This window comes from Ranitomeya imitator, chromosome 6 (assembly GCF_032444005.1).
Source record: "Ranitomeya imitator isolate aRanImi1 chromosome 6, aRanImi1.pri, whole genome shotgun sequence".
Lineage (NCBI taxonomy): Eukaryota > Metazoa > Chordata > Amphibia > Anura > Dendrobatidae > Ranitomeya > Ranitomeya imitator.
In genome coordinates, this window is record NC_091287.1 from 380851150 (window position 1) to 380877257 (window position 26108).

At 45.6% G+C, this 26108-nt stretch overlaps 1 protein-coding gene across 3 annotated transcripts in view; it reads right to left on the reverse strand.

Moving 5' to 3' along the window:
• Window positions 1–26108, reverse strand: part of RALBP1 (ralA binding protein 1) — a 75738-nt gene that overhangs the window by 23622 nt on the left and 26008 nt on the right. For all 3 annotated transcript variants that reach the window (XM_069731049.1, XM_069731050.1, XM_069731051.1), the window contains exons 3-5: window positions 10727–11170; window positions 9836–10185; window positions 3136–3297 (exon numbers count right to left, since the gene is read on the reverse strand). In XM_069731049.1, coding sequence (XP_069587150.1) covers window positions 3136–3297; window positions 9836–10185; window positions 10727–11170 — 956 coding nt within the window. The remainder of the gene's footprint in view (window positions 1–3135; window positions 3298–9835; window positions 10186–10726; window positions 11171–26108) is intronic.

Sequence of the window (26108 nt, forward strand, 5' to 3'; positions counted from 1 at the left end):
CCGCCGTGTCCCTGCAACCCCCCTTGAAGTCCCCCTGCTGGATGCATCTTTTTCTGGGAAGAAAATGGGGGTGCATGTGAAGTATGCCCGCCGAGATCTGCCGGCCGGCACCCGGCAACAATGGTACATTTTTCCTATTGGTTAATTTTGATCACTGTGATAGACCCCATCACAGTGATCAAAATAAAAAAAACTGTAAATCAGTCCCCCCCTTTATCACCCCCTTAGTTAGGTAAAAATAAAATAAAAATAAATATTTCCATTGTTCCATTAGGGTTAGGGTAGGGCTAAAGTTAGTGTTGTGGCTATGGTTGGAATTACGGTTAGGGTTGGAGTTAGAATTAGGGGGGGTTCCAGTGTTTAGGAACATCAGGGGGTCTCCAGACGCGACATGGCGCCCACCATTGATTCCAGCCAATTTTGTGTTCTAAAAGTCAAACGGTGCTCCCGTATTGGTGTGCTCAGGAGAAATTGCACAACAAATTTTGTGGTCCATTTTCTCCTGATACCCTTGTGAAAATAAAAAAAATTGGTTCCAAAGTAAATTTTTTGTGAAAAAAGTAAAATGTTTATTTTCTCCCCTCCACATTGCTTTAGTTCTTGTGAAGCATCTGAAGGGTTAATAAACTTCTTGAAAGTGGTTTTGCGCACCTTGAGGGGTGTGTGCAGTTTTTAGAATGGCGTCACTTTTGTGTATTTTCTGTTATACTGACCCCCCCAAACTCACTTCAAATTGAGGTCATACTTAAAAAAAAAGTGGTTTTGCAAAGTTTGTTGTCAAAATGAGAAATCGCTGGTCAACTTTTAACCCTTATAACATCCTGTGATGAGGAAACAGCCGCCATCTTGGAACAGGCGTACTAACAGATTGGCGTGACTCCATTTTGTCTCCTGGTCACAGGTCTGCAGCGAGTGCTTCTGGCCCCCACCTTTTGTAATGAATAAAGTTCCTATTAGTATGCTAACAGGCTGAGCTCAGTGTAAACTGTAGACGGTATTTCAAAGCTCAATGAGGAAACCACGCCAGCAGGGGGCTTGGAAATGCTTGGGGGCTTAATTAAAACACGCATGCCAAGTGGCCACTGGATACGCATCTATTATGGCAGCCCAGCCGAACCGTCTCCAACATGGAATTGTGAATTATGGACGCATCGTCCGAGGTACAGGCTCATAAAAAATATTCTCCTTGCCCTAAAGAAATTGTGCATCCAACAGTGCGACTCCCGTGGCGGTGGGAGGCCTGAAACCCGAGATATAGAGATCAGCCTCCCACAGGGACCGAATGGGTCCAGGTTTGATTCCAGTACGACCGGCAGAACAAACCACAGGCGCTGGTACTGCCCGTGTGCTGATCCGATCATCCTGAGGGAAGTTATCCCATTTATTAGAAATTGGAATAAATCTTGCAGGGAGGCAGAGGGGGTGGAGATTGCTAAGCCCACCCAGCTGCAGGCAGGGGGGCTCAGCCAGGTTTAAGAAGAGCTAAGGTCTCTGGGAGTTGCACTCCACAGATGAAGATCATGCTGATATCTTAAGGAACAGGGTATGCCAGCCAGAGGGGAGCAAGCACATGCTTTCTGGGGGCTGCCCGGCAACTAAGTTTTTTGGACCTGCGGAATGCTGCGCGCCCCCGGCTTCCACAAGCGACCTTCAACCTGGTAAATTGACCTCCAGCTTTATACCCTTAAGCCTTGTATTATTGTTGTTATATTGTACTCTGACTGTAACTCTTGATATATTGTGATTGTATATTTCTGTAATTATCTAGTGCGCCCTTAAGGCAATTAAATCATAAATTAATTTTGGGCTGATCCTTTTACTCTGATTGCGAATCCTAGAATACCCAGTGTGGGTAACAGGGCAGTCTCCCCGGCGGCCATTTGCTCTAGGTGCAGTTCCCTTACTGACCTGAGAGACAAAGGGGGCGCCGGAGAGCTGGGCCTGTGTAGTGACGTCACGGATTGGTGACGTGGGAGGAAGGGGTAAACCTTCACACATCCTAACAGAAAAAAAAAATTGTTTCCAAAATTGTGCTGATGTAAAGTTGACACGTTCGAAATGTAATTTATTATCTATTTTGTGTGACATCACTCTCTGATGCAAGGTTACAAAAAATAAAAAAGTTTGAAAATTGCAAAATTTTCCAAATTTTCGCAAAATTTCCGTTTTTTTCATCAATAAACGCAAGTCATAACAAATAAATTTTATCACTAACCTGAAGTACAATACGTCATGAAAAAAACAGTCTCAGAATTAGTGGGATCTGTTGAAGCGTTCCAGAGTTATAACCTCATAAATTGACAGTGGTCAGAATTGTAAAAATTGGCTCGGTCATTAAGTACCAAATTGGCTCTGCCACTAAAGGGTTAAAATGTTCCAGCTTTAGAACGTGAAGAAATGTCCAGTACAGAAGTATGAAAGTGTGGATGAGGCTGACGGGCTGAGCTCCCACCACATGTGGCTGATGACAGCTATCACAGGTTTGTATGGTCTTTTTCAGTTCCTCACTTGGAATAAATAGTGATGAAGACATCTTATGAACCTCAAATTGGTATCAAAAGAAATGACAGCTCAAAGAGCAAATTAAAAAAAGCCATCACTCAGCGGGAAAATAAAATTATAAAAATCATGAAAAATAGTGATGCAAAGCGGGAAAAAAAACTACCTTTTTTTTAATAAAATTTTGAACGTCATGGCTAAAAAGAAAAAGAAAAAAAGGCGATGCAACTTTGGAATCACTAATCGCACTAACCAGGACAATCATTTTTCTAGGTCATTTTTACCACACATTAAACCTTGTTAGAAAAAAAATAATAAGCAATGGCAGAATTACATTTTTTTCCACCACTTCTTCCTTCCTCTTCCTCTCCATTTTGTTGAGCAATTTGTTTCTGTTTTTCTAGTGCATTTTATGACCAAATAAATTAGGTCATTCAAAACTACAGCCTGTTACGCAGGCAAAAAAAGAAAAAAAACACTCATGTCCATGTTAACGGACAAATAAATGAAGTTAAGTTCTTCGAAGGAGTAGAGAATAAAATAAAACCTTCTCTCGTCATTTAAGTGTTAATACAGTAAATAAGGATAAGCCCTTTCTACACTGTACAGGTATAAAGCTAAACAGCAAAAACAAACCTGTCGCCTAATTTCTTCTTTGATAGTTTCTTGAGTTTCGGGCAGAGCAGGCATGGTGGCCATATTGGACCAGCGGAGAGGTTTTATCACCTTCTTGATCACTGTTCCACCAAACAACTCTTGCACGTGTGTAAAGAATACGTACAGGACTCTGTTACTGATCTGGAATACAGAAGACAACATAAATTAAGCCAAGGCAAGCTCTAGTGTGAGGACAGCTTATTGCTCACCCCAAAAGCAAGAACATCAATATATTTAGACTATTTTAATTAATTAGGTCATCTTTAAAGAGTTGTCCACTACTCGGCGAGATCCGGATGGGAATTGTTTTCTCTGTCACTGGAAGAGGGATCTGCGCTTGTTAGCACATTGATTAAAGGGTTGAGCAACTGCTGAGGGTTTAGCTGGGCCATATTGAGTGATTGGCCGGTGGGGGCAGTACCTTTTAATAAGTACGGGGGAGGAGGGTTATGCCGGGTACTGCAAATTGGTTTGGTAATTTTTCTACATGTTTATATAAGTTAAAATGTTAGGAAAAAACAAAAGTTGTGGGAAATTCTGATTGTTACGGCAGTGGGACGCGAATGGAGAGGGCTAAGTAAGGGAGAGTGTTCGCAGTGGGTGGTGGAGCCCCACTCTTGATAAGAGGTAGAATGCGTTGAACTGGGTGGGTTAGGGGGGTAAGTTGGGGGTGGGCAGGGGGGGTTTGAGGGATTAGACAGCTCATACTTGGAAAACTGGATACTATGAAGGATGATGAGCCACATGATGGGGGATCGCATTAAAATATTGAGTTGGAATGTAAGAGGTCTTGCGGATAAAACCCGGCGGGCGGCAAGTCTGCAGTATGTTCGAGAACAGAGAGTCTCAATGATATACCTGTTGGAGACACATTTGGTGTGGGAAAAGGTGGATGTATTGAATAGGCGCTGGATACAGAGGGCGTACCATTCTACCTTCTCTACGTACTCTAGGGGTCTGTCGGTGTTACTACCTGTGGGAGTGCAATATGAGGAGGTGATGGTACAGGAGGAGGTGGATGGTCAGTATGTGGTGGTGCAATGTAAAATAAATGGAGTGTTGATGTGTATAGCGGCAACGTATAATCTGCCCCCATACTCAAGTAAGAAAATTAGAGAGGTGCTGGAAAGGGTGGAACGCTGGGGCCCGATAACATTTCTAATTATTGGTGATCTTAAAGGGAACCTGTCACCCCGTTTTTTGAGATTGAGCTATAAATACTGTTAAATAGGGCCTGCGCTGTGTGTTCCTATAGTGTATGTAGTGTACCCCGATTCCCCACCTATGCTGAGAAATAACTTACCAAAGTCGCCGTTTTCGCCTGTCAATCAGGCTGGTCAGGTCGGGAGGGCGTGGTGACATCTCTGGTTCTTCCTCAGCTTTACGTTGGTGGCGTAGTGGTGAACAAGCAGCGCGCGATCTGCGCTGTCATCCCTTTCGTCGGTGGGGGCGGCCATCTTCCTGGGGCCGCGCGTGCGCAGATCGAGTGCTCTGCTGCACGGGGCTTCAGGAAAATGGCCGCGGGATGCCGCGCGTGCGCATTAGAGATCGCGGCGGCCATTTTCCCAAAGCCGAGTTTGCATCTCGGCTTTGGGAAAATGGCCGCCGCGATCTCTAATGCGCACGCGCGGCATCCCGCGGCCATTTTCCTGAAGCCCCGTGCAGCAGAGCACTCGATCTGCGCACGCGCGGCCCCAGGAAGATGGCCGCCCCCACCGACGAAAGGGATGACAGCGCAGATCGCGCGCTGCTTGTTCACCACTACGCCACTACGCCACCAACGTAAAGCTGAGGAAGAACCAGCGATGTCACCACGCCCTCCCGACCTGACCAGCCTGATTGACAGGCGAAAACGGCGACTTTGGTAAGTTATTTCTCAGCATAGGTGGGGAATCGGGGTACACTACATACACTATAGGAACACACAGCGCAGGCCCTATTTAACAGTATTTATAGCTCAATCTCAAAAAACGGGGTGACAGGTTCCCTTTAATAATATTTGGGATAAAAATAAAAACTCCCAGAAAAGGACAGTGGGACACACTACTACGTTTGGGACTTATGTTCGTGAAGTAGGTATGACTGATCTATGGAGAGTTAGACATGTTGGGGAAAGGGGGTATTCATGTTATTCACCAGCTCATGGTACTTTGTCCATGATTGATTTGGCACTGGGTAGCAGTCTGTTGGATACGATGGTAGGGGATGTGAGATATTTGCCTAGGGCTCTTTCAGACCATAGTCCAGTTGAGGTGGAATTTCGACCGATGGGGACACGGGTTGGGAGCAGGAGAGAGTGGAAGATTCACCCTAATTGGCTGCACAGTATAGATTTGGATAAGATAAAACAGGAGTTGGCGGAATTTTTTGAGATAAATGAGGGGAGTGTAGATGCTCTTACTGTATGGGAAGCAATGAAGGCGTACTTGAGAGGGCTGCTGTTTAGAGATATTAGTAGATGTAAGCGGAAATCGAGAGAGGCAGAGAGGTTAGCGATTGATGGGTTGAGAATAGATGAGGATGAGATGGTAATACTTGGGTACTCCGGAGGCTGGGAGGAGGTTAAGGGCAGCTCAAAGTCAGCTGGAAGAAGTTTTGTTGGGTAAGGCTGAAAGGAAGAGGGAATTCATGAAGCTGGCTTATTATCAGGAGGGTGAAACTGTGGGTCATATGCTGTCGCTGGTGGCTTCTGCCCAGAGAAATACTGCTTTTGTCCATTCTCTGGCTTCCGGAAGTGGTACGAGTGTCTCTGAGACTCCAGAGATTTAAGAGGTTTTTGCGGATTTTTACGCGGACCTATGTTCCTCTCGGGTGGATGGGTCGGTGGCGTTCCTTGAGGGATTGGAGCTCCTGAGGCTGAGTGACACAGATAGAGAGGACTTGGAGGCTCCCATCACGGAGGAAGAGCTGGGTCGGGCATTGCAATCTATGGCTAATGGAAAGGCGCCTGGTGTAGATGGGTTTCCTGCCGAGATTTATAAACATATGGGGGAAGTGCTGATTCCTAGATTAAAGGCGGTCCTGGAGGAGGCTAGGAGTAGAGGGTGTCTGCCGGCATCCATGAGAGAGGCCATAATAGCGGTGATTCCTAAGGAGGGGAAAGACTTGAAACAGCCAGATTCATACCGGCCAATCTCCTTGCTCACTATAGATGTCAAGCTTCTGGCTAAGGTGTTGGCGATGAGGTTGACGAGTGTCATCTCCGGCCTGGTACACCCAGACCAATCTGGCTTTATGCCTGATAGCCTCCGTAGGTTGACCGCCGTGGACCTATTTATGAATCTGCAGCTTAAATCAGACAACTGTGGCCAGAGAGTTATTGCATCTTTAGACGCCCATAAGGTGTCTGATAGTGTGGAGTGGGGGTATCTCTGGCAAGTGTTGCGGAGTATGGGGTTTGGCCCGCAGTTTGTGTCTTGGATTCGGCTGATGTATTCGATGCCGATGGCCAGGGTGAATGGGGAGTTATCACGGACTATACAATTAGCTAGAGGGACGAGGCAGGGGTGTCCGCTCTCTCCTCTTGTTTGCTCTGGCTGTGGAACCATTGGCTGCTAAGCTTCGGCTCAGTGTCGGGACTAACGATAAACTGGAGTAAGTCTACCTTGTTTAAAGTGGATGACGCAGGGGAGGAGGAGAGTGAGCCGCTGGAGGATGGGCGACTGAAGGTGGTAAGCCAATTTAAATATCTTGGGATATGGGTATCTATGCCTGTTACGGATTACATACATAGGAACTTGACTCCAATCTTAGGCGTTCTTAAGTCAAAAGTGGATGCTTGGCTTAAGCTACATTTATCTGTGGTAGGTAGGGTGAATCTTATCAAAATGATTTTGATGCCGAAAATACTATATGTTCTTCATAATGCGCCAGTTTGGATACCGCTCGGGAAATTTAGGCAGATTAACTCTCTGTTTAGGAATTTGATATGGGGGAGAAAACATCCACGTATCAAACTGGAGACACTTCAGCGACCCAAGAAAGATAGGGGCTTGGCACTGCCTAACCCTGAAATATATTTTCTTGCAGCCAAAAGTCAGCATCTAAAGGGCTGGGCGCATGAAGGGTCGTCTGGGGCGGTACAGCAATTCGGGAAAAGGTGACAAAAAGAAAGCCAGTAGCACAACGTCTGGAGGATGGATCCCTGGGGGCTTTGGGGAAATTGTATCCGACTGTGTTATTGATATGTAAGCTGTGAGGTAGGCTGAAATATATATGTGGGATTACGGGTTTGACCAGATTCTCCCCGTTATGGCATAACAATAATTTACAGGAGTTTGGGGCATTGGGGGTACTAACAGAATGGCAGGCCAAAGGGATTCAATACGTGTATCGGATAACTGAACGGGATGAATTAAAATCCTTTTCCGATTGCAGGTGGAATTTGATCTTGGGCTTGCGGTGGAATGCCAGTATTTGCGGATGAGACATGCTTTTGGAGCTCAGAATAGGGACAGAGGTATTAGAATTCAAAGAGATATAGTGTTAGAGTATGTGTGTAATGAAGGGACTACTGGGGGGGTTATTTCTACTCTGTATAAAGACCTGTTATATACTTTCCTCTTAGGGTTTCCAATAATGGCGAGAGCTAAGTGGGAGAGGGATCTTGGCCCAATGGAGAACGAGACTTGGGAGTTGGTGCTAGAATGGGTCCCATGGCTGTCACTGAGCGAACCGTATAGGCTGTCACAGCTTTATGTAATACATAGAGTTTACAGGTCTCCGAAGGTGTTATATAGGGCAGGTTTACGTGATGATTCTGAGTGCCCGAGGTGTAAATCTACAGATGCTGATATTTTTCATATGATGTGGACGTGTCCGAGACTGGCTGCTTTTTGGTTAGTAGTTTTGAGTCGTATGGAAGGTCCGTATGGATGCACGGTGCCAAGGGACCCGGTGGTGTGCTTGTTGGGGTGCGTGGATGAGATTGGAGTGGATAACAACCTGAAGATAGCTACTGCCAGATTGCTGTATATGGCCCGGAAGGTGATAGCGCGAAATTGGATCAGGGAAGAACCGCCTTCAAGAAGAGAATTCCTCCAGCATGTGAAGCAGGGCCTGACACTGGAAAAGGGGTTTTATAAGAAAAGAGGGAAAATCGAAAGGTTCAATAAATTGTGGTCTCCGTGGATTGCCATGGGATATTGGTATTATAGAGAATGAGTGAATTAAAGTCCTAAATTGGTGAAAATGTGACATGTGGCCTACGATCCTAACTGAGGGATTAGTCACACTATAGTTTTAATGATGGAATTGTTAAACAAGGTGAGCTGTCTTGTTGGGAGGGGGCGGGATACGTTGGGATTGAGGGGGGTTGTTTGAGGGGAAAAACTTTGTATTGAAAATAAGAATGTAACTGTTATTCTTAATAAAAATTTATTTGAATTAAAAAAAAAGAGTTGTCCACTACTAGGACAACCCCTTCTGGAGCTGAATGTTGGCCCCATGAAAATTAAAACGCCTATACTCCCCTCCCGTGCCATTCCAGCAGTGTCACCACTCGTGTTACCAGGGGCTCTTGTGAGGTGGTCAGTATACGTGAGCCCCGAGCCCAATCAACGTTGGCATCACTGTCCACGCCTTCAGACATATACGTAATCATGAGGGGGTGGGAGCCGAGCCTGCTCTCTCACTTCTTGATCACTAATACACCTGAAGGCGAGGACAGTGTCGCCAGCGCTGATTGGGCTCACGTGTCATAACAACTGCACGAAAGTCCAAGAAACATGAGTGGTGGCACCGCTTGAACGGCACGGGAGGCGAGTATAGGTGTTTTTATTTTCATGGGGCCAACATTCAGATTGAGAAAAAGTTGTCCTAGTAGTGGACAACCTCTATATATTTTCACGAAAATCTAAATAGAGCGTTTTTCAGTAATAACCAATTATCACCTATCCATTAGATAGCAGTTCACACGATTATCTGTATTGGTAGCAGTCTGACAACTGGGACAACCCACTAATCATTAAACTGGGGTCTCATGTCCCGAATTTGAATGCAATAGCCATCACACGTGCACACTAGTCATCTCCATCAGTCCCATAGACTTTGCATGGAGGGGCAGTGCTCAAGTGCGGTGGCTGCTGCATTTAAACTGGGGACACAGAAACCCTTCTTCTGACAATCACTGGGGGTCCCAATGGTTAGAGCCCACTGATCTAGCAGTTGTCACCTATCTAGTGTAGAAAACTATGAATTAAGGCTGTCACAACTCCGATTTTCCTCGCAAGTCCTTTCAATAGAAAGTAGATGATGGCATAAAAGAGTAACAATTAAGGAGAATGTTGCAGGAAAGGAAAGGGTCAAATGACAAAAGGCATGGTTTCATTGTAAAGAAGCCATAGCTTAACGGGCTTGTCTGTAACTAGTATAAAAAAAAATGATAAAGAGTAGAAAATGTGTTAAAATAATCCCAAACACTGCAGTGGTCTCCTCTGGCCCTGAAGTAACCACTACCTGAACATTATTCTGGATCATTGGTCTCACCAGTCACATAAATGACGTACATGACATCACTGCAGAACTTAATAGTGATCCAAGGATTATCAACTTTCTCCTCACATGCACGGTCATCATTACTATGGATCAGTGTCCCACTCATGAACTAACAGTTAAAGTGAGGTTTAAGAAAGTCACTCTGTCCAAGCAATGTAATCTCTAGGAAATCTGTCATATGTACCTGAACGGTCGGGCTCAGGACAATCGAAATATTCTGTATATTCATTTTAGTTTCAAGTTCTTTCTCTATGACATGGTCCATGTGAACAATCAGCCATGAAATCAAGTAAAAGTTGCAGGTAGGCAGTTCCTTCAAGAGACGCTGACACTCCTGCAGCCTCTCTGCCTCGGTGCCCTTGCCACAGGCTTCTTCAAATTTAGGCATTAATTCTTTGGTGAGGACGTTCTCAGGTAGCTCACGCAAGTATTGCTTCAGTAGGCTGGCCACTGTGTAAGGCTCATAGTCATCAAGGTTAGGAGACTCCTCACGGTCATATGATGCTTTCAATTCATCCACCTTTGACTTGATTCCTTATGGAAGGAAAAATTACATCTTTTAAAATTCAGTGGTAAAAAAAATAAAATAAATAAGGTGATGTACCGGTACTTTCTGTATGCTTAAAATGGGTTATTCAACATCTAATGTTTTAACAAAATTATAAAACATCTGCAGCCATTTTTTTTTAACAAACAACCCCTTTAACATTAATATTGAATACCCATTGTTGTTCTTGTTCTTCCATCAGGTCTCAGTTACAATTACAGCTATCTGACTCTTGCATTCAGTGTATAACACATTATCTTCCCCCCTCCTCCAAACAATGCACTAACCACAATAGCCACTTTCATAAGGGGCTGGCAACTACGCGCCTCCCATATACTTTAATATCCCATCTGTGTTTCTTTATAAGCTAGTGTAATGCCATTTTTGCTTTGCAGAAGAAAAATGCTTGGGGCCTTTTAAATGATTGCTTCACTTTATACAACCATAACTATTCAACTGGGCAAGTTTAATATACTGCATATCCTTATGTCAGGCAGAAGTTACCAGCCGTAAACTCAGCAGTTTTACCTGACACCCTGTAGATGCCTTCACATTTCATGCCATGTTGCTCAATGAAATCGATGCACTCCCGGAATACAGCCGGCAGCCGGATCCCATCACACATCATGGTTCTTTCCGAAGCTGCAGCCAGGGGGATTCCGAATACTGGCCTCAGCCTCGGCACATCTACAGGTGCTGGTTCTGGCTCTGGGGTGGGCTTCTTTTTTTTCTTTTTCTCTTTCCATTGTTTGACTACATCTGCAGCAGTTAGATCCTTGGACTTCTTATCTTTGTGCTTTTCTTCTTTGTGCTTCTCTTCTTTAGGTTTCTCTTTTATTTTGAAGTCTTTCTCCTTCTTCTTAGAAAAACTGGGCTTCTTGAATACATGGATTCCCTTGGACCTCTTCATTTTGGACGGGCTCTCTGCTTCATCACCAGAACTGTCCTCCTGGAAGGCAGCATAACCTTCAGCTGGAGAAGAAAGTGTGCAGTTAGTCTTGTGCAAAGTGCTGAGGGACTCTACAGTTTTTGTTTTTTTGTTTATGACAGTTCTGTCATTTTTAGCCAAGAGGCCCTATATTGCTTTTCAAAGCTATAATAAATATTGCTATACCCAATTTAAAGACCACAGAAAAGCATTCACTAGGTGAAATAAATTGATAGCTGGTTAAACACTACAACGCAACATTAAAGAAAACACAGGACTTAAAAAAAAAAAAAAGTGATTGGACCCTACATGTCATACATTAAAGTCTATCTAATAAAAAAAAAATACATGTCAATGTGAACTGTCAGAAAACTATTTCCATTATTAACTTGGAAGCTTCCTAGATAAATATGCTACTTCTAAGGCGAGTGCATTAGGTCGGCATACGCGAGTTGTGTTAGTAAGAAATGAATTTAGCAGTCCATGGATGTGGGGTACAGTTTGAAGCATTTACTATACACAGGCCAGGTTTGGCGGGGCAGGTGTCACATTAATAAGTGGTGTCCTTGCTTATCCCACTTCTGTAACAGACTCGCCACCTCTTTTGCGCCCTTACTTTTTTTGTGGTTTGAGTGACTTCACCGGGGAAATGTTGGCCTGGTACCATACGAACACCTTCAGTTCTGGAAGTACTGGGGCCCGCTCTTTCCTGGTCTACAAAGATTAGGGCCTTGATTACTACCTCCTGGAACTGAAGGCAGGTACCAGACTGGCCTGAACATCATGATAGCACATAAGCATTGTACATTGCCATCTGGACGATATACACAGCCAGATTCTTATACCACACCACACTTTTTTCATGCCACTGTACGGCTGGAGGACTAGATCACGAAGACCAACTCTCCACATGTTCTTGTTGTACTGGTTTGGTGACCTGTGTAGAGGTACCTCGTACAGCGGTGGGGGTGCTGCCATCTCCATGTATAGTGGTCAAGAAAAGGACATCTCTCTTGTCCTTTTAGTTGACCACCAGCATGTTGTCACTACATTGGGCTCTGCGCTCACCCTTTCTGAGCAGCTGCCCAATTAGGGCCTTAGGAAGGCCTCCCTGATTTTTGCAAACAGTACTGTATGCTACATTAGCTCACATAAAGAGGGTCTTGAAGAGTGGGATGCTGGTATAAAAGTTATCTACACACAGGTGATTCACCAGTGGGTGCACCAAATCCCACACAATTTTCCCACTCACTCCCAAGAGGCATCCAGGGGGTTCAATCTGGGTGTGATTCCCTTCACAAACTCTAAACCTGGATGTGTACCCTGAGGTACTCACAGTTTATAGAGCATAATTCCGTACCTGGCCCTCTTACTGGGCAGGTACTGCTGAATTTTGAGTCTTTCCCGTTTGGGGAACGTACACCTCAGCAAACTTGTTGCTGAAGTGATCAATACCCATCCGAGCTTTTAAAATAATAATAATAAAATCTTTATTTATATATAGCACTAACATATTCCGCAGCGCATTACAGACATTTTCATCGCTGTCCCCAATGGGGCTCTAAATTCTTTATCAGCACGCCTTTGGAATGTGGGAGGAAACCAGAGTGCCCGGAGGAAACCCAGGCAAACACGGGGAGAACATAAACTCTTTGCAGATGTTGTCCTTGGTGGGATTTGAACCCAGGACAAGCCATTATCCACTAAGCCACCGTGCTGCCCCTAAAAAAAAAGTCAGTCAAAGTTGGGGGTCATCTTGAAAAAGACATTGTGTATTATCTTTGTAATGCAAAACATTTTTGATTGCCTCAAATAGTTTAAGGTGATCGCCATGCGGAACAGTAGAGTTTTATACAAAACGTCAACACTACAATATTGCTGAAGCTCTGGCTTCTTCACTAACCCCATGTAAAGGGCAAGGTCCCAAAACATCATTTTTGCTTAGTCTATAGGGGTCCAGTTAGAAAATAATGAAGGGTGTTTTTATGCCAAAAATTGCTGGGCGTACAAATTTGTCTGGGCCAGCATGAGGCTTACAAAAACTTCAGAGAAGACGACTTAGGCCTCTTTCACACTTCCGTCTTTCTTTTTCCGTCACAATGCGTCATTTTGTGAAAAAAAAAGGATCCAGCAAATGTTTCCGCTGGATCCGTTTTTTTTCTCAGACTTGTATTAGCGACGGATGGCCACACGTTTCATCAGTCATGCACTGGATCCGTCGTAAAATTGCTGTCCGTCGGGCAGAGACAACGCACATAGAAACGTTTTTTTGTGCATGTCGGGGGGGGGGGAAAAAAAAAAAAAAAAAAAAAAAAAAAAAAAAAAATCGCACAGCAACGGATCCTGAACCGTCTGTCATTGGCTATAATTGAAGCCTATGGACGCAGGATCCGTCGCTGTGTGTAAAAAGCAGGAATCCAGCGATGGTTTCCGTCTTTTGAAACTGACCATGCGTAGAAGAATTTCCAGTCAGGGAAATTCTCTCTCGCTCTCTTTTTACTATTGATGCTGCCTATGAAGCATCAATAGTAAAAAGATATAATGTTAAACAATAATAAAAAAAAAATCTAAAAAAAAATCTTGATATTCTCACCTTCGGGCGTCCCCCGCAGCGTTCCCGATGCTCCCGTTCGCAGTAATGCATTGCGAGAATGACCTGTGATGACATAGCGGTCTCACAAGACCGCTACGTCATCGGGTCATTTCGCAAGGCATTACTGGGAACAGGAGCATCGCAAGCGACACCGGAAGGTGAGAATATCAAGATTTTATTTTTTTATTATTTTAATATTATATCTTTTTAGTATTAGGCAGCATCAATAGTCAAAAGTTGGTCACTTGTGTGACCAACCTGTCAATCAGTTTTCCAAGCGATGCTACAGATCACTTGGTAAACGCTACGGATCCGTAAAAAAAAAAATGGATCCAGTGCATCAGTTTTTTTACAATCTGCACAGGATCCGTCTTTTCAACATTTTGATGGATTGTGACAGATTGTAAAAAATGGAAGTGTGAAAGAGGCCTTCGAAAACGAATTTCTGTGAGGCTGGTAGTGTCAAATTTGATTTGTGATGTTGCCACAAAATCAGGGATCAGTGGCTCATAATCTTCGGGAGGTGAGATCCATATAGGGTAAGTAAAGGTGGGCGCTGGTTTATTTTCTGTCCTGGGGCGTCTACATGGTGGTTCGGTGTCACTTGATGAAGAGGATGAAAAATAAAAGTGTCAGAGGCAAGGAAGTTGTATGCCTCCTCCGCTAAATACCATAATTGGGACGAGCGGGGCATTTTTTCAAGTATGAGATGTTTGTGCGAGTACCAAATTTTATTCAGAGGTGGTGTGCGTGTGTGTGGTATAAACTTTTTTTATTTAGAGGAGAAAAAAAAAAATGAAAATCTAGAAATAAAAATAAAAATATAAAAATTTGTTAAAAAGCAAACTTACTAAACGGACGTCTGTTAAAAAAAATAGAATTATTCTTACCGTTAATTCGGTTTCTAGGAACCTTCCACGACGGCATATGGAGGTTGTCTCTTTGCCCTAATGGGGAACAGGAAACACAGAGAGGTTTAAAAGGACCTCCCACCTGCCAGTGACTTACAACTGAAACCATAGCACCGGTTTACCTTCTGAATCCCAGAACTAGTCCAGGAATATGTATCGGGTGGGAAATTAGTGCCGTCGTGGAAGGTTCCTAGAAACCGAATTAACGGTAAGAATAATTCTATTTTCTCTAGTCACCTTCCACGACGGCATATGGAGGAATACCAACTAATTTGGCACTAGGGAGGGACAACGGCCTGCAGAACTTTACGGCCGAAGACTAAGTCCTTATTGGACAATACATCTAATCTGTAATGTTTAGAGAAAGTATGAAGTGAAGACCACGTTGCTGCCCTGCAGATCTGCTCTGGGGATGCACCTGCTCTTTCTGCCCAGGAGACTGACGTAGATCTTGTTGAATGGGCCTTGATCCCTACTGGAGGTATTTTGTTTTGAGCAAGGTAGGCTTCCGTTATAGCCTTTTTGATCCATGTAGCAATGGTACTTTTAGCTACTTTTTTACCCTTATTTTGCCCAGAGGGATGGACAAAGAGGTTATGATCGATTCTGAAAGCACGGGTCTGATCTAAGTATTGCAGCACAATACGTCGGACGTCCAGAGTGTTGAATCTTCTTTCTTCCGAATTTGCAGGATTATGGCAAAAGGTTGGTAGAACAATCTCTTGGGAACGATGAAAATCAGAGACTACCTTCGGAAGAAAAGAAGGATCTAGACGAAGTACTATTGAGTCATCTCTCACTAGAAGATACGGCTCTCTTATAGATAAGGCTTGTAGTTCACCTACTCTTCTAGCCGAAGTTATGGCTACCAAAAACACAGTTTTATAGGCAAGATTTTGAAGAGAGCAGGAGGACAAAGGTTCAAAAGGCGGGCCTGTAAGACCTTGAAGCACCACATTAAGATCCCATGGGGGAACTATTATCTGTTTTCTAGGATTCATCCTAGTTGCTGATGTTAAGAATCTTTTGATCCAGCGATGACCTGCTAGATCTTGATCAAAAAAGGAGCTAAGTGCCGAGACCTGGACATTGAGAGTACTGGGCCTAAGACCCATTTCTAAGCCTTTTTGTAAAAAATCTAAGATGTTAGGTATATTAGGCTTGAGAGGGTCTGGAAGGTTAGGTAAACAAAAAGACGAAAACTTTTTCCATATTTTGTTGTATATGGCGTTGGTTACTGGCTTTCTCGACTTTTGGAGAGTAGCTATGACGGGGTCCGATAGACCTTTTGCTTTCAACACGTGGGCTTCAGTAACCACGCTGCTAAGTTCCATTTCTGAGGGTCTGCGTGGAGAATAGGACCCTGAGAGAGGAGATTGTTCTTTTGAGGTAATATTACCGGTCCATCCACTTGTAGTTGGATGACCAAGTTGAACCAACTTCTCTTGGGCCAAAAAGGAGCTATCAAGATAGTCGGAGTCCCTTCTGATCGTATCTTCCTTAGAACCTTTGCCAGGATTGGGATTGGCGGAAATGCGTAGGCAAGCTGGAAGTGCCAATCTTGGACTAGGGCATCCAGACCTCTGGGATTGCCTCTTGGGTTCAAGGAAAAGAAGGTTTTGACTTTTGTGTTCTGGTAAGAGGCAAAGAGGTCGACCTCTGGAAGACCCCACTTTTGAACTAGCATATTGAACGTCTGAAGATCCAGGCTCCATTCGCCAGGATGAATGTCCTGGCGACTCAGGTAATCTGCTTGAATATTTGCAGTCCCTTTTAGGTGAATTGCCGTCAGGGACAGCAAGTGTTTTTCGGCCCAATAAAAAATTCGAGCGGAGATCTTTTTCAGACTGAGGATTTTTGTACTGCCCTGGTGCTTGATATGAGCCACCGTGGTCATATTGTCTGAATAGATCTGGACATGTTGACCAGAAATCTGACGGCTTGCTGCCAACAGGGCCTCTTCCACAGCTTTGAGTTCTCTGAAATTTGACGATTTGTTGCTGATTGACTGGTTCCAAAGACCTTGGTAAGGAACATGATTTATCATGGCTCCCCAGCCCCTCCTGCTGGCATCTGTCTTGATTGTGACTAGCGGAAGCTGAATCCAACTTACACCTTTCAGGAGGTTTGTGGAATTCATCCACGATGTTAAGGATGCTTTCACTCGACCGGGTGTGTGAATCCTTTTTATTAGAGTGCCAGGACGACCATCCCATCTGTCTAGAATGTGGGTTTGAAGAATTCTCGAGTGAGCTTGAGCCCAAGCCACTGATTGTATGCAGGCTGTCATGGAGCCTAAGAGAGACATTCCCTCCCGAAGAGTAGGAAATCTCGTCTCCTTGAATCTTCTCACTTTTGCTACTAATGGTAGCCTGTGATCGTCTGGGAGAAAGGACATCTGTTTTGCTGAGTCCAGAACCACACCCAAGAACTTTCTGGTTTTTGAGGGTTGAAGCTGTGATTTCTTCATATTTGGAATCCAACCCAGAGACTTCAATATCTCCAAAGTGGTTGACACATGGGACATCAGGGTCATCTCGGTGGGGGCTACTATCAGGAGATCGTCCAGGTAGGGCACTATGCAGACACCTTGACTCCGGATAAATGACACTGCTTCTGCCATGATTTTGGAGAATACTCTTGGTGCTGAGGAAATGCCGAAGGGAAGGACTCCAAACTGATAGTGCTCCACACGATGACTCCCCTGTATCGCAAACCTGAGGTATTTTCTGTGTCTCGGGTGGATAGGGATGTGAAAATATGCATCCTTTAGGTCGATGGTTGCCATAAAGGAGTGATGTCCTATCAGAGGAATTGCAGATCTTACAGACTCCATCTTGAACTTGCGATATTTCACATGTTGGTTTAGACCCTTTAGGTTTATAATAATTCTTACATCCCCTGAGGGTTTGGGTACTAAGAACAGCCGGGAATAATGTCCTTTTCCCTGTTCCAAAAGTGGAACTGGGGAGATCACATTTGATTTCATAAGATCCCTGAGACCTAGAGTCAATAAACTGTGATCTCTTGAAGTCGGCAGGGTAGTAATTTTTAGACCCTGAGGGGGGGGAAGAAATTAACTCTATTAATAGGCCCTCCTTGATGACATTGAGGACCCAGTGGGAACTGGTGATATTTTCCCACTGACCCACATATTTCGAGAGTCTCCCCCCTACCGGGTCGGAGTCATTGCTTGTCCTGTTGGGACTGTTGCTGCTGCTGCTGGGGGACAAAAATATTTTTCCCTCTACCTTTTGCGTAACTCCACCTGCCGGTTTTGCCTTTCCCTCTTTGAGGGGGCTGAGACTGTGGGGCACGAAAAAACCGTTTTCTCGGTTGTTTTTGCTCCGGGAGTGCCTTTTTCTTGTCAGTAGCCTTGTCAAGAATATCGTCTAAGGCCGGACCGAAAACAATCTCCCTTAAAGGGTATAGCACACAACTTGGCCTTTGAGGTGATATCACCGCTCCATATTTTAAGCCAGAGGGCTCTTCTAGCAGAGTTGGAGAGTACGAGAGATCTGGGAGCCACTCTAACAGATTCTAGAGAAGCGTCAGCCAGAAACCCAGAGGCTCTATGCAGGATGGGAAGTGAATCTAATAACTCACCTCTCGGGGTACCCTGAGATATATGAGACTCTAATTTCTCCAACCAGCAGGAGAGGGCCCTGGCAACACAAGTGGAAGCGACATTGGCCTTAAGGATAGACGTAGAAGTTTCCCAAGATTTCTTTAGGAGACTTTCAATCTTTCTGTCCATAGGATCCTTTAATTGTGAAGAATCCTCAAAAGGGAGTGCTGTTCTTTTGGCGACTCTAGCCACCTGCACATCAACCTTTGGAATGTCCAATTTGATTACTTCACCCTCTAGAGGAAATCTATGCTTCATTTCTGCAGGGGTAGTGAGGCGTTTCTCAGGCTGTTCCCATTCCTGATTAATCATACTAACGATGTTAGCGTGCACCGGGAACCCCACTCTCTTCTCCGATCTGAGTCCACCAAACATCTGATCCTGTACGGACTGTGGTTCATATTCCTCTTCTAGGCCCATAGTATTACGGACAGCAGATACTAAATCCTCAATATAATCTGAGGAAAAGAGGTATTTCCTGACCTCAGCTTTAGGTGATACAGGATCTTCCCAGCCCACAGATGAAGTATGGGAGAGGTCTGAATCAGAGTCCGATTCGACCACCTGAATTTTTCTCTTTTTAGCTGGGGAATGTGGTGGCGGAGGTGGAGGAGTAGTAAAAGCTGCTAACGAAGATTGCACCTCCTGTTTTACTAAGGAGCAAATTTCATCCAGCAGAGATGGTTGCTCAGCTTTTACAATCTTGTCAGTACATGGCTGGCAGAGTCTTTTGTCCCAGTTAAGAGGGAATTTAGTAGAACAGACTGGGCACTTCTTTTTAATAGCGGCTTTAGGGGCAGACTTCTCTCCCTGAAATGACAAGGGAGAGGGGAGTGAGGACATTAAACCCCCTATAGGTACTACCTCCCGGATCCTATCCCTGCAAAACACTTACTGTAGCAGGGGTAGCGCTGGGCTCCGCAGATGCAGGGCACAAGGAACCATCCATACTGGGAAAAATAGTCTTACCTCAGTGGTGGTTCAGCAGGGTTTAAGAACGCTGTCCGCACCTGCCTCCAGCAATCAACAGTTCCCCCTCCCCCTCCGGGATCCATGTGAGGGGACGCCATCAGTCCGACACGCCGGCCGGCGAACCCGGAAGAAGCGGCCTCCAGGAGAATGAAGGACCGGAAGTGACGCGCGAGACCGCCGACGTCACATCCGGAACGCAGAGCCGGCAATGGAGGGGGAGAACGCCGAGCAGCTCATGGAGGAGCCCGGCGAGGGATCCCAGGCCTGCTTTGCCCTCGTGGGGGCGCGGGAAGGCCGGGAGGGGGTCCCTGAGGCACCTGCATAGCAGGACGACGGGAGCAGCAGGGGAGGAGGCGGAGCGCGACCATCAGCTGCCCGGCTATAACAGGCAGAGCCTGCACAAAGGTACCGCAGTCGCCGGCCACAACAGCACCTGGAGACCTCTCCCTGTCCCATGGGGAACAGGAAAGACACTGGCAGGTGGGAGGTGGGAGGTCCTTTTAAACCTCTCTGTGTTTCCTGTTCCCCATTAGGGCAAAGAGACAACCTCCATATGCCGTCGTGGAAGGTGACTAGAGAAAATAATAATTACTGAGCGCCCACAACTATCTGACACTAACCCTGACTATATTCAGTATAAAATACTGTAGTAGTCGCCGATTACTGCGGTATATTTTTACTGTCACTATTCTGGTCCTACCATCTAACCTAAAATGTATTCTTTTTACACAAAGAAAGCAACAACTGGAGGCCGATCAGCGTCGCTTAGGCTACTTTCACACTTCCGGCTTTATAAAGACGTTGCAATGCGTCGTTCTGTGCAAAAAAACGCATCCTGCAAAGTTGCCCGCAGGATGCGTTTTTTGCACATAGACTTGTATTACCAACGCATTGCGACGCATGGACACACGTTCCATACGTCGTGCACTGGGTGCGTCGGTAATTGGCGGATCGTCGTCACAAAAAAAAAAGTTCAATGTAACTTTTTTTGTGCAACGCGGCCGCCATTTTCGACTGCGCGTGTCCGACCCCTCCTCCCCGGAATTCATAATGGGCAGCGGATGCGTCTGAAAACTGCATCCGCTGCCCATGTTGTGCATTATTTTGCACAACGTCTGCCTGGCCGACTGTTTGCGACGGCCCCGTACCGACGGAAGTGTGAAAGTAGCCTTATCAGCGCTCGATGGCTGTAGGACTTAAGGTACCGTCACACTAAGCGACGCTGCAGCGATACCGACAACGATCCGGATCGCTGCAGCGTCGCTGTTTGGTCACTGGAGAGCTGTCACACAGACAGTTCTCCAGCGACCAACGATCCCGAGGTCCCCGGTAACCAGGGTAAACATCGGGTTACTAAGTGCAGGGCCGCGCTTAGTAACCCGATGTTTACCCTGGTTACCAGCGTAAAAGTAAAAAAAAAAAAAAAAAACACTACATACTTACATTCCGCTGTCTGTCCCCGGCGCTGTGCTTTCCTGCACTGACTGTGAGAACAGCGGCCGGAAAGCAGAGCGGTGACGTCACCGCTGTGCTTTCCGGCCGCTGTGCTTAACACAGGGCAGAGAAGCACAGCGCCGAGGGACAGACAGCGGAAGGTAAGTATGAAGCATTTGTTTTTTTTTACTTTTACGCTGGTAACCAGGGTAAACATCGGGTTACTAAGCGTGGACCTGCGCTTAGTAACCCGATGTTTACCCTGGTTACCAGCGAAGACATCGCTGAATCGGTGTCACACACGCCGATTCAGCGATGTCGGCAGGAAGTCTAGCGACGAATATCGTAGTTACTTACCGATAACGGTATTTCTCTGATCCCATGATGGCTCTAACGAGAGAGGGATCCGCCCTCAGGGACAGGAGACCCACAGGTTAAAAAGGCGGGACCTCTCCTCCACCTCAGTTTGGTTTACAGAGCCTTGCAGGGAATTTCTGCTGTAACTTAATTGGTTATTTTTACACAACAAAATATAACTATATAACTTATATAAGCATATATATATATATATATATATATATATATATATATATATATATATATATATATATATTCACATACATATACATACATATATATACATACATATATATATACACACACACATACATACATATTTTTTATTTTTTATTTTTTTTTTTTTTTATGCACACCTCGTGACTTAAATTATTAGTAGTGTGGACACCCATGCGTGAAGGGAGGGAATATACAGGTGCCGTCGTGGGATCAGAGAAATACCGTTATCGGTAAGTAACTACGATATTCTCTTACCCCATGACGGCACTAACGAGAGAATTTCAAAGAATGAAAGTTTAGGGTGGGACTACTGCCTCAAGAACTCTCCTACCAAAAGTTAAGTCTGAGGGAGAAGATAGATTAACCCCTTACCGGCATCGGACGTACTATACCGTCCGATGCCGGCTCCCCTGCTTTGATGCAGGGCTCCGCGGTGAGCCCGCACCAAAGCCGGGACATGTCAGCTGTTTTGAACAGCTGACATGTGCCCGTAATAGGCGCGGGCAGAATCGCGATCTGCCCGCACCTATTAACTAGTTAAATGCCGCTGTCAAACGCAGACAGCGGCATTTAACTACCGCTTCCGGCCGGGCGGCCGGAAATGACGTCATCGCCGACCCCCGTCACATGTCCGGGGGTCGGCGATGCGTCTCCATTGTAGCCATAGAGGTCCTTGAGACCTCTATGGTTACTGATTGCCCGTCGCTGTGAGCGCCACCCTGTGGTCGGCGCTCACAGCACACGTGCAATTCTGCTACATAGCAGCGATCAGCAGATCGCTGCTATGTAGCAGAGCCGATCGTGCTGTCCCTGCTTCTAGCCTCCCATGGAGGCTATTGAAGCATGGCAAAAGTTAAAAAAAAAAGTTTAAAAAAATGTGAAAAAAATAAAAAAAACATAAAAGTTTAAATCACCCCCCTTTCGCCCCAATCAAAATAAATCAATAAAAAAAATATCAAATCTACGCATATTTGGTATCGCCGCGCTCAGAATTGCCCGATCTATCAAATAAAAAAAAGTATTAACCTGATCGCTAAACAGCGTAGCGGGAAAAAAACTCGAAACGCCAGAATTACGTTTTTTTGGTCGCCGCGACATTGCATTAAAATGCAATAACGGGCGATCAAAAGAACGTATCTGCACCGAAATGCTATCATTAAAAACGTCATCTCGGCACGCAAAAAATAAGCCCTCAACCGACCCCAGATCACGAAAAATGGAGACGCTACGAGTATCGGAAAATGGCGCAATTTTTTTTTTTTATTTTTTTTTTAGCAAAGTTTGGAATTTTTTTTCACCACTTAGATAAAAAATAACCTAGTCATGTTTGGTGTCTATGAACTCGTAATGACCTGGAGAATCATAATGGCAGGTCATTTTTAGCATTTAGTGAACCTAGCAAAAAAGCCAAACAAAAAACCAATGTGGGATTGCACTTTTTTTGCAATTTCACCGCACTTGGAATTTTTTTCCCGTTTTCTAGTACACGACATGCTAAAACCAATGATGTCGTTCAAAAGTACAACTCGTCCCGCAAAAAATAAGCCCTCACATGGCCAAATTGACGGAAAAATAAAAAAGTTATGGCTCTGGGAAGGAGGGGAGCGAAAAACGAACACGGAAAAACGAAAAATCCCCTGGTCATGAAGGGGTTAAGCTGATAGTGCTTGAAGAATGTAGGGGGGGGGGGGGGGGGGAGACCAAGTGGCTGCTCTACATATTTGATCTATTGATGCTCCACCACGTTCAGCCCAAGAGGTTGCCACCGACCTGGTTGAATGAGCCTTAATTGTGTCCGGAGCTTGTTCTCCGGAAGAGGTATATGACATCTTGATGGCATCTCTTACCCACCTTGCCAACGTGGCTTTCGATGCCTTGTGACCCTTATTTGGTCCCTGAAAGCAGACAAACAGAGCCCTTCCTTTCCTACACTCCCTTGTGGCTGATAGATAGTGTGTTAGACATCTCTTTACATCTAGTGTGTGTAGAGCCTCCTCTTTTTTGTTCTTTGGATTGGGGCAAAAAGATGGTAACGCTATCTCTTGAGATCTGTGGAATTTTGACGCCACTTTGGGAAGGTAAGAAGGGTCAGTTTTAAGGATTACTCTGTCATCTAATATTTGGGTTAGAGGTGGGTAGGCTGATAAGGCCTGCAGATCACTAATCCTGCGAGCTGAGGTTAGGGCCACCAATAAACAGGTTTTCCAAGATATTATTTTCAGTGAAGCCTGAGATAAAGGTTCAAACGGCGCCTTAGTTAGTGCTGAGAGGACTAAGTTCAGATCCCAGGGAGGAGCGGTGAGATGTATAACTGGTCTGGACCTAGTAGATGCTCTAATAAATCTTTTTACCCAGTGATTCCCTGCCAAATCCTGGTTATAAAGGGCACCCAATGCTGCAATCTGAACTTTCAGGGTGTTTGTTGCCAGGCCTTTCTCTAATCCTTTTTGCAGGAATTCTATGATTTCCTGAATTGGCATCTGATTCGATAGGACAACCCCTGACGTGGAGAGGAACTTTTTCCAGACTTTCCCGTATGCTCTGGTGGTTATTGGTTTTCTACTGGCCAGCAGGGTAGAGATTAAATTTGAAGAAAACCCCCTTTTTGTTAACAGTTCCCTTTCAAAAGCCAGGCCGTCATATGCAAACTTTTTATTTGTGGATGATTCACTGGCCCTTGATGCAGAAGGTCTGGGATCTCCGGGAGTACCCAAGGATCCGCTATAGACATTAGGCGTAACCATGGGAACCATACTCTTTTTGGCCATAACGGAGCTATTAATATCACATTGGCTCTGTCCTCCCTGATCTTCTTCAAGACTAAGGGAATTAGAGCTATCGGAGGAAACACATAAGCTAGATGGAACTTCCATGGAATTAACAACGCGTCTATAGCTACTGGACTTCCCCGAGGGTCTATCGAGCAGAAGGCCTCCGTTTTCCGATTTTGATTGTTTGCAAATAGATCTATGTCCGGGGTCCCCCAAAGATCCACTATGCGTTTGAATATTTTTGTATTTAACTCCCATTCCCCCTGTTTTAATTGGGTTCTACTTAGAAAATCTGCAGTTTGATTTTCTGACCCTTTTATGTGAAGGGCTGTCAGGGAGGACAAGTTGGCTTCTGCTTGTGAGATGATGAAATTTGTCACTTTCACCGAGGTCACTTACCCTCCTAATGTGAGGAAGATACCGGTTGTGGCTTTCAGGATGCCTCCTCCACTTGAACCACCGTCTCCCTCCTGGATCCACCAGAGCCTCTGCTGCGCTGGGATCCTGAGCTGCTGCGCTGCGTAGGTTTCCGTGACGAATGGCGCTCCTTCGGATTCTTTGTCACAGGGGCCTGTGAAATTTCTTCCACCGACTGCTCTATTCCACTCATGGTGGTGTCTTTTGAGCAGCGGTATGCCCCTTCTCTTCCTGCTATAATACTAACAGTGCGGCGCAAGGCGACTTCCGGATTACCCAGAGGTCCCTTGCGCCGCCCCGGAAGTGACCTCCGCGCCTGTGCAGTAAGTTGCGCCAGCCTCGCGCGCGCTCCATTAGCCGCCGGCTTCACAGAAGGGACGGAGGGATCCCCGCAGCCGCCGCTGCCCATACCAGAGCCTCCTGTTGGTGACCGGCGTCACCCCCTTCTCTGAGCTCCGTCAGATCGGCGGTTTCCCAGGTAACCGCCGCTACCTATTACCGGCTGATTTGTAGGAAAAGAGAAGAAGCAGACTTGTTCCTCTTCACTGCTTCTTCTCCACACATACCAACAGGGCCCGCCGACCCCGGAATGTGTCCTCAGGGAGGATATCCACCCGGAACCGCGGCAGGGCCCCCCGCTGCCTGAATTCGGTCCGATGGTCCCTGGAATCCCGCGACGAACGGTGTGCTGTGGGTTCCCCGTCAGGGACAGGAAACCGAACTGAGGTGGAGGAGAGGTCCCGCCTTTTTAACCTGTGGGTTTCCTGTCCCTGAGGGAGGATCCCTCTCTCGTTAGTGCCGTCATGGGGTAAGAGAAATAAAGTTCTGGACTTTCTGCAGCGACCAACGACATCACAGCAGGATTCTGATCACTGCTATGTATCAAACTGAACGATATCGCTAGCCAGGACGCTGCAACGTCACGGATTACTACAGTATATTTTTACTGTCCCCAATCTAGTCCTATCAACTAATTAAATTTGTTTAATTCTTTTTTTCACATACAAAAAAAAAAAACTGCTGCCAAAAATCGAGCAATCAAACACTGATCAGTGCACAGCAGTAGGAAAAGAGTACAAAGGGGGTTATAAGGAGAGGCGGGGAGGGGTAGAGGGCGATCGGGGTGGATTAGGAAACAACAGACATCAGAAACTGATAAGGGAAAGATCAGGAAGGTCTTCTTCAGGAGTCAACGCAGCACCAGCAGAAGTGCTGGCACAGGCTTCAAAAAGTATGTGGCACCACAAAACCCAGCACAGCGTGACAGAATGACCGCTGAGGAGGCTAGATCGCCTCTGTGCACTGACTGGTGCAATCAACGTTATCGTCTGATCACACCAATCAGAGCTGGCCCTGGTGATGCCGGTGTTGCTAACCTGGACCTCAATGTTAAAGGCAATGTCACTGAATGAACAGCCAATCACAGCGATTGTAGTTGTAGGGGCTTTCGCCACCCCCGGGATGACGACTCTCTGTGCCCTGCTGCAAGATACAGCAGGCACCTTAGTGCCTGTGACTGTGAGCCACACTGACTGCGGACGCGGTGCCGCATTAATGATACGACATATGGCTACGTCCAGGTTCTTAGGTACTTACCAACCTCGGATGTATGGATATGTCCAGTACAAAATTACTACCCTCATCCACAAAGCACTCCATGGCTCAGCACCACCCTACATC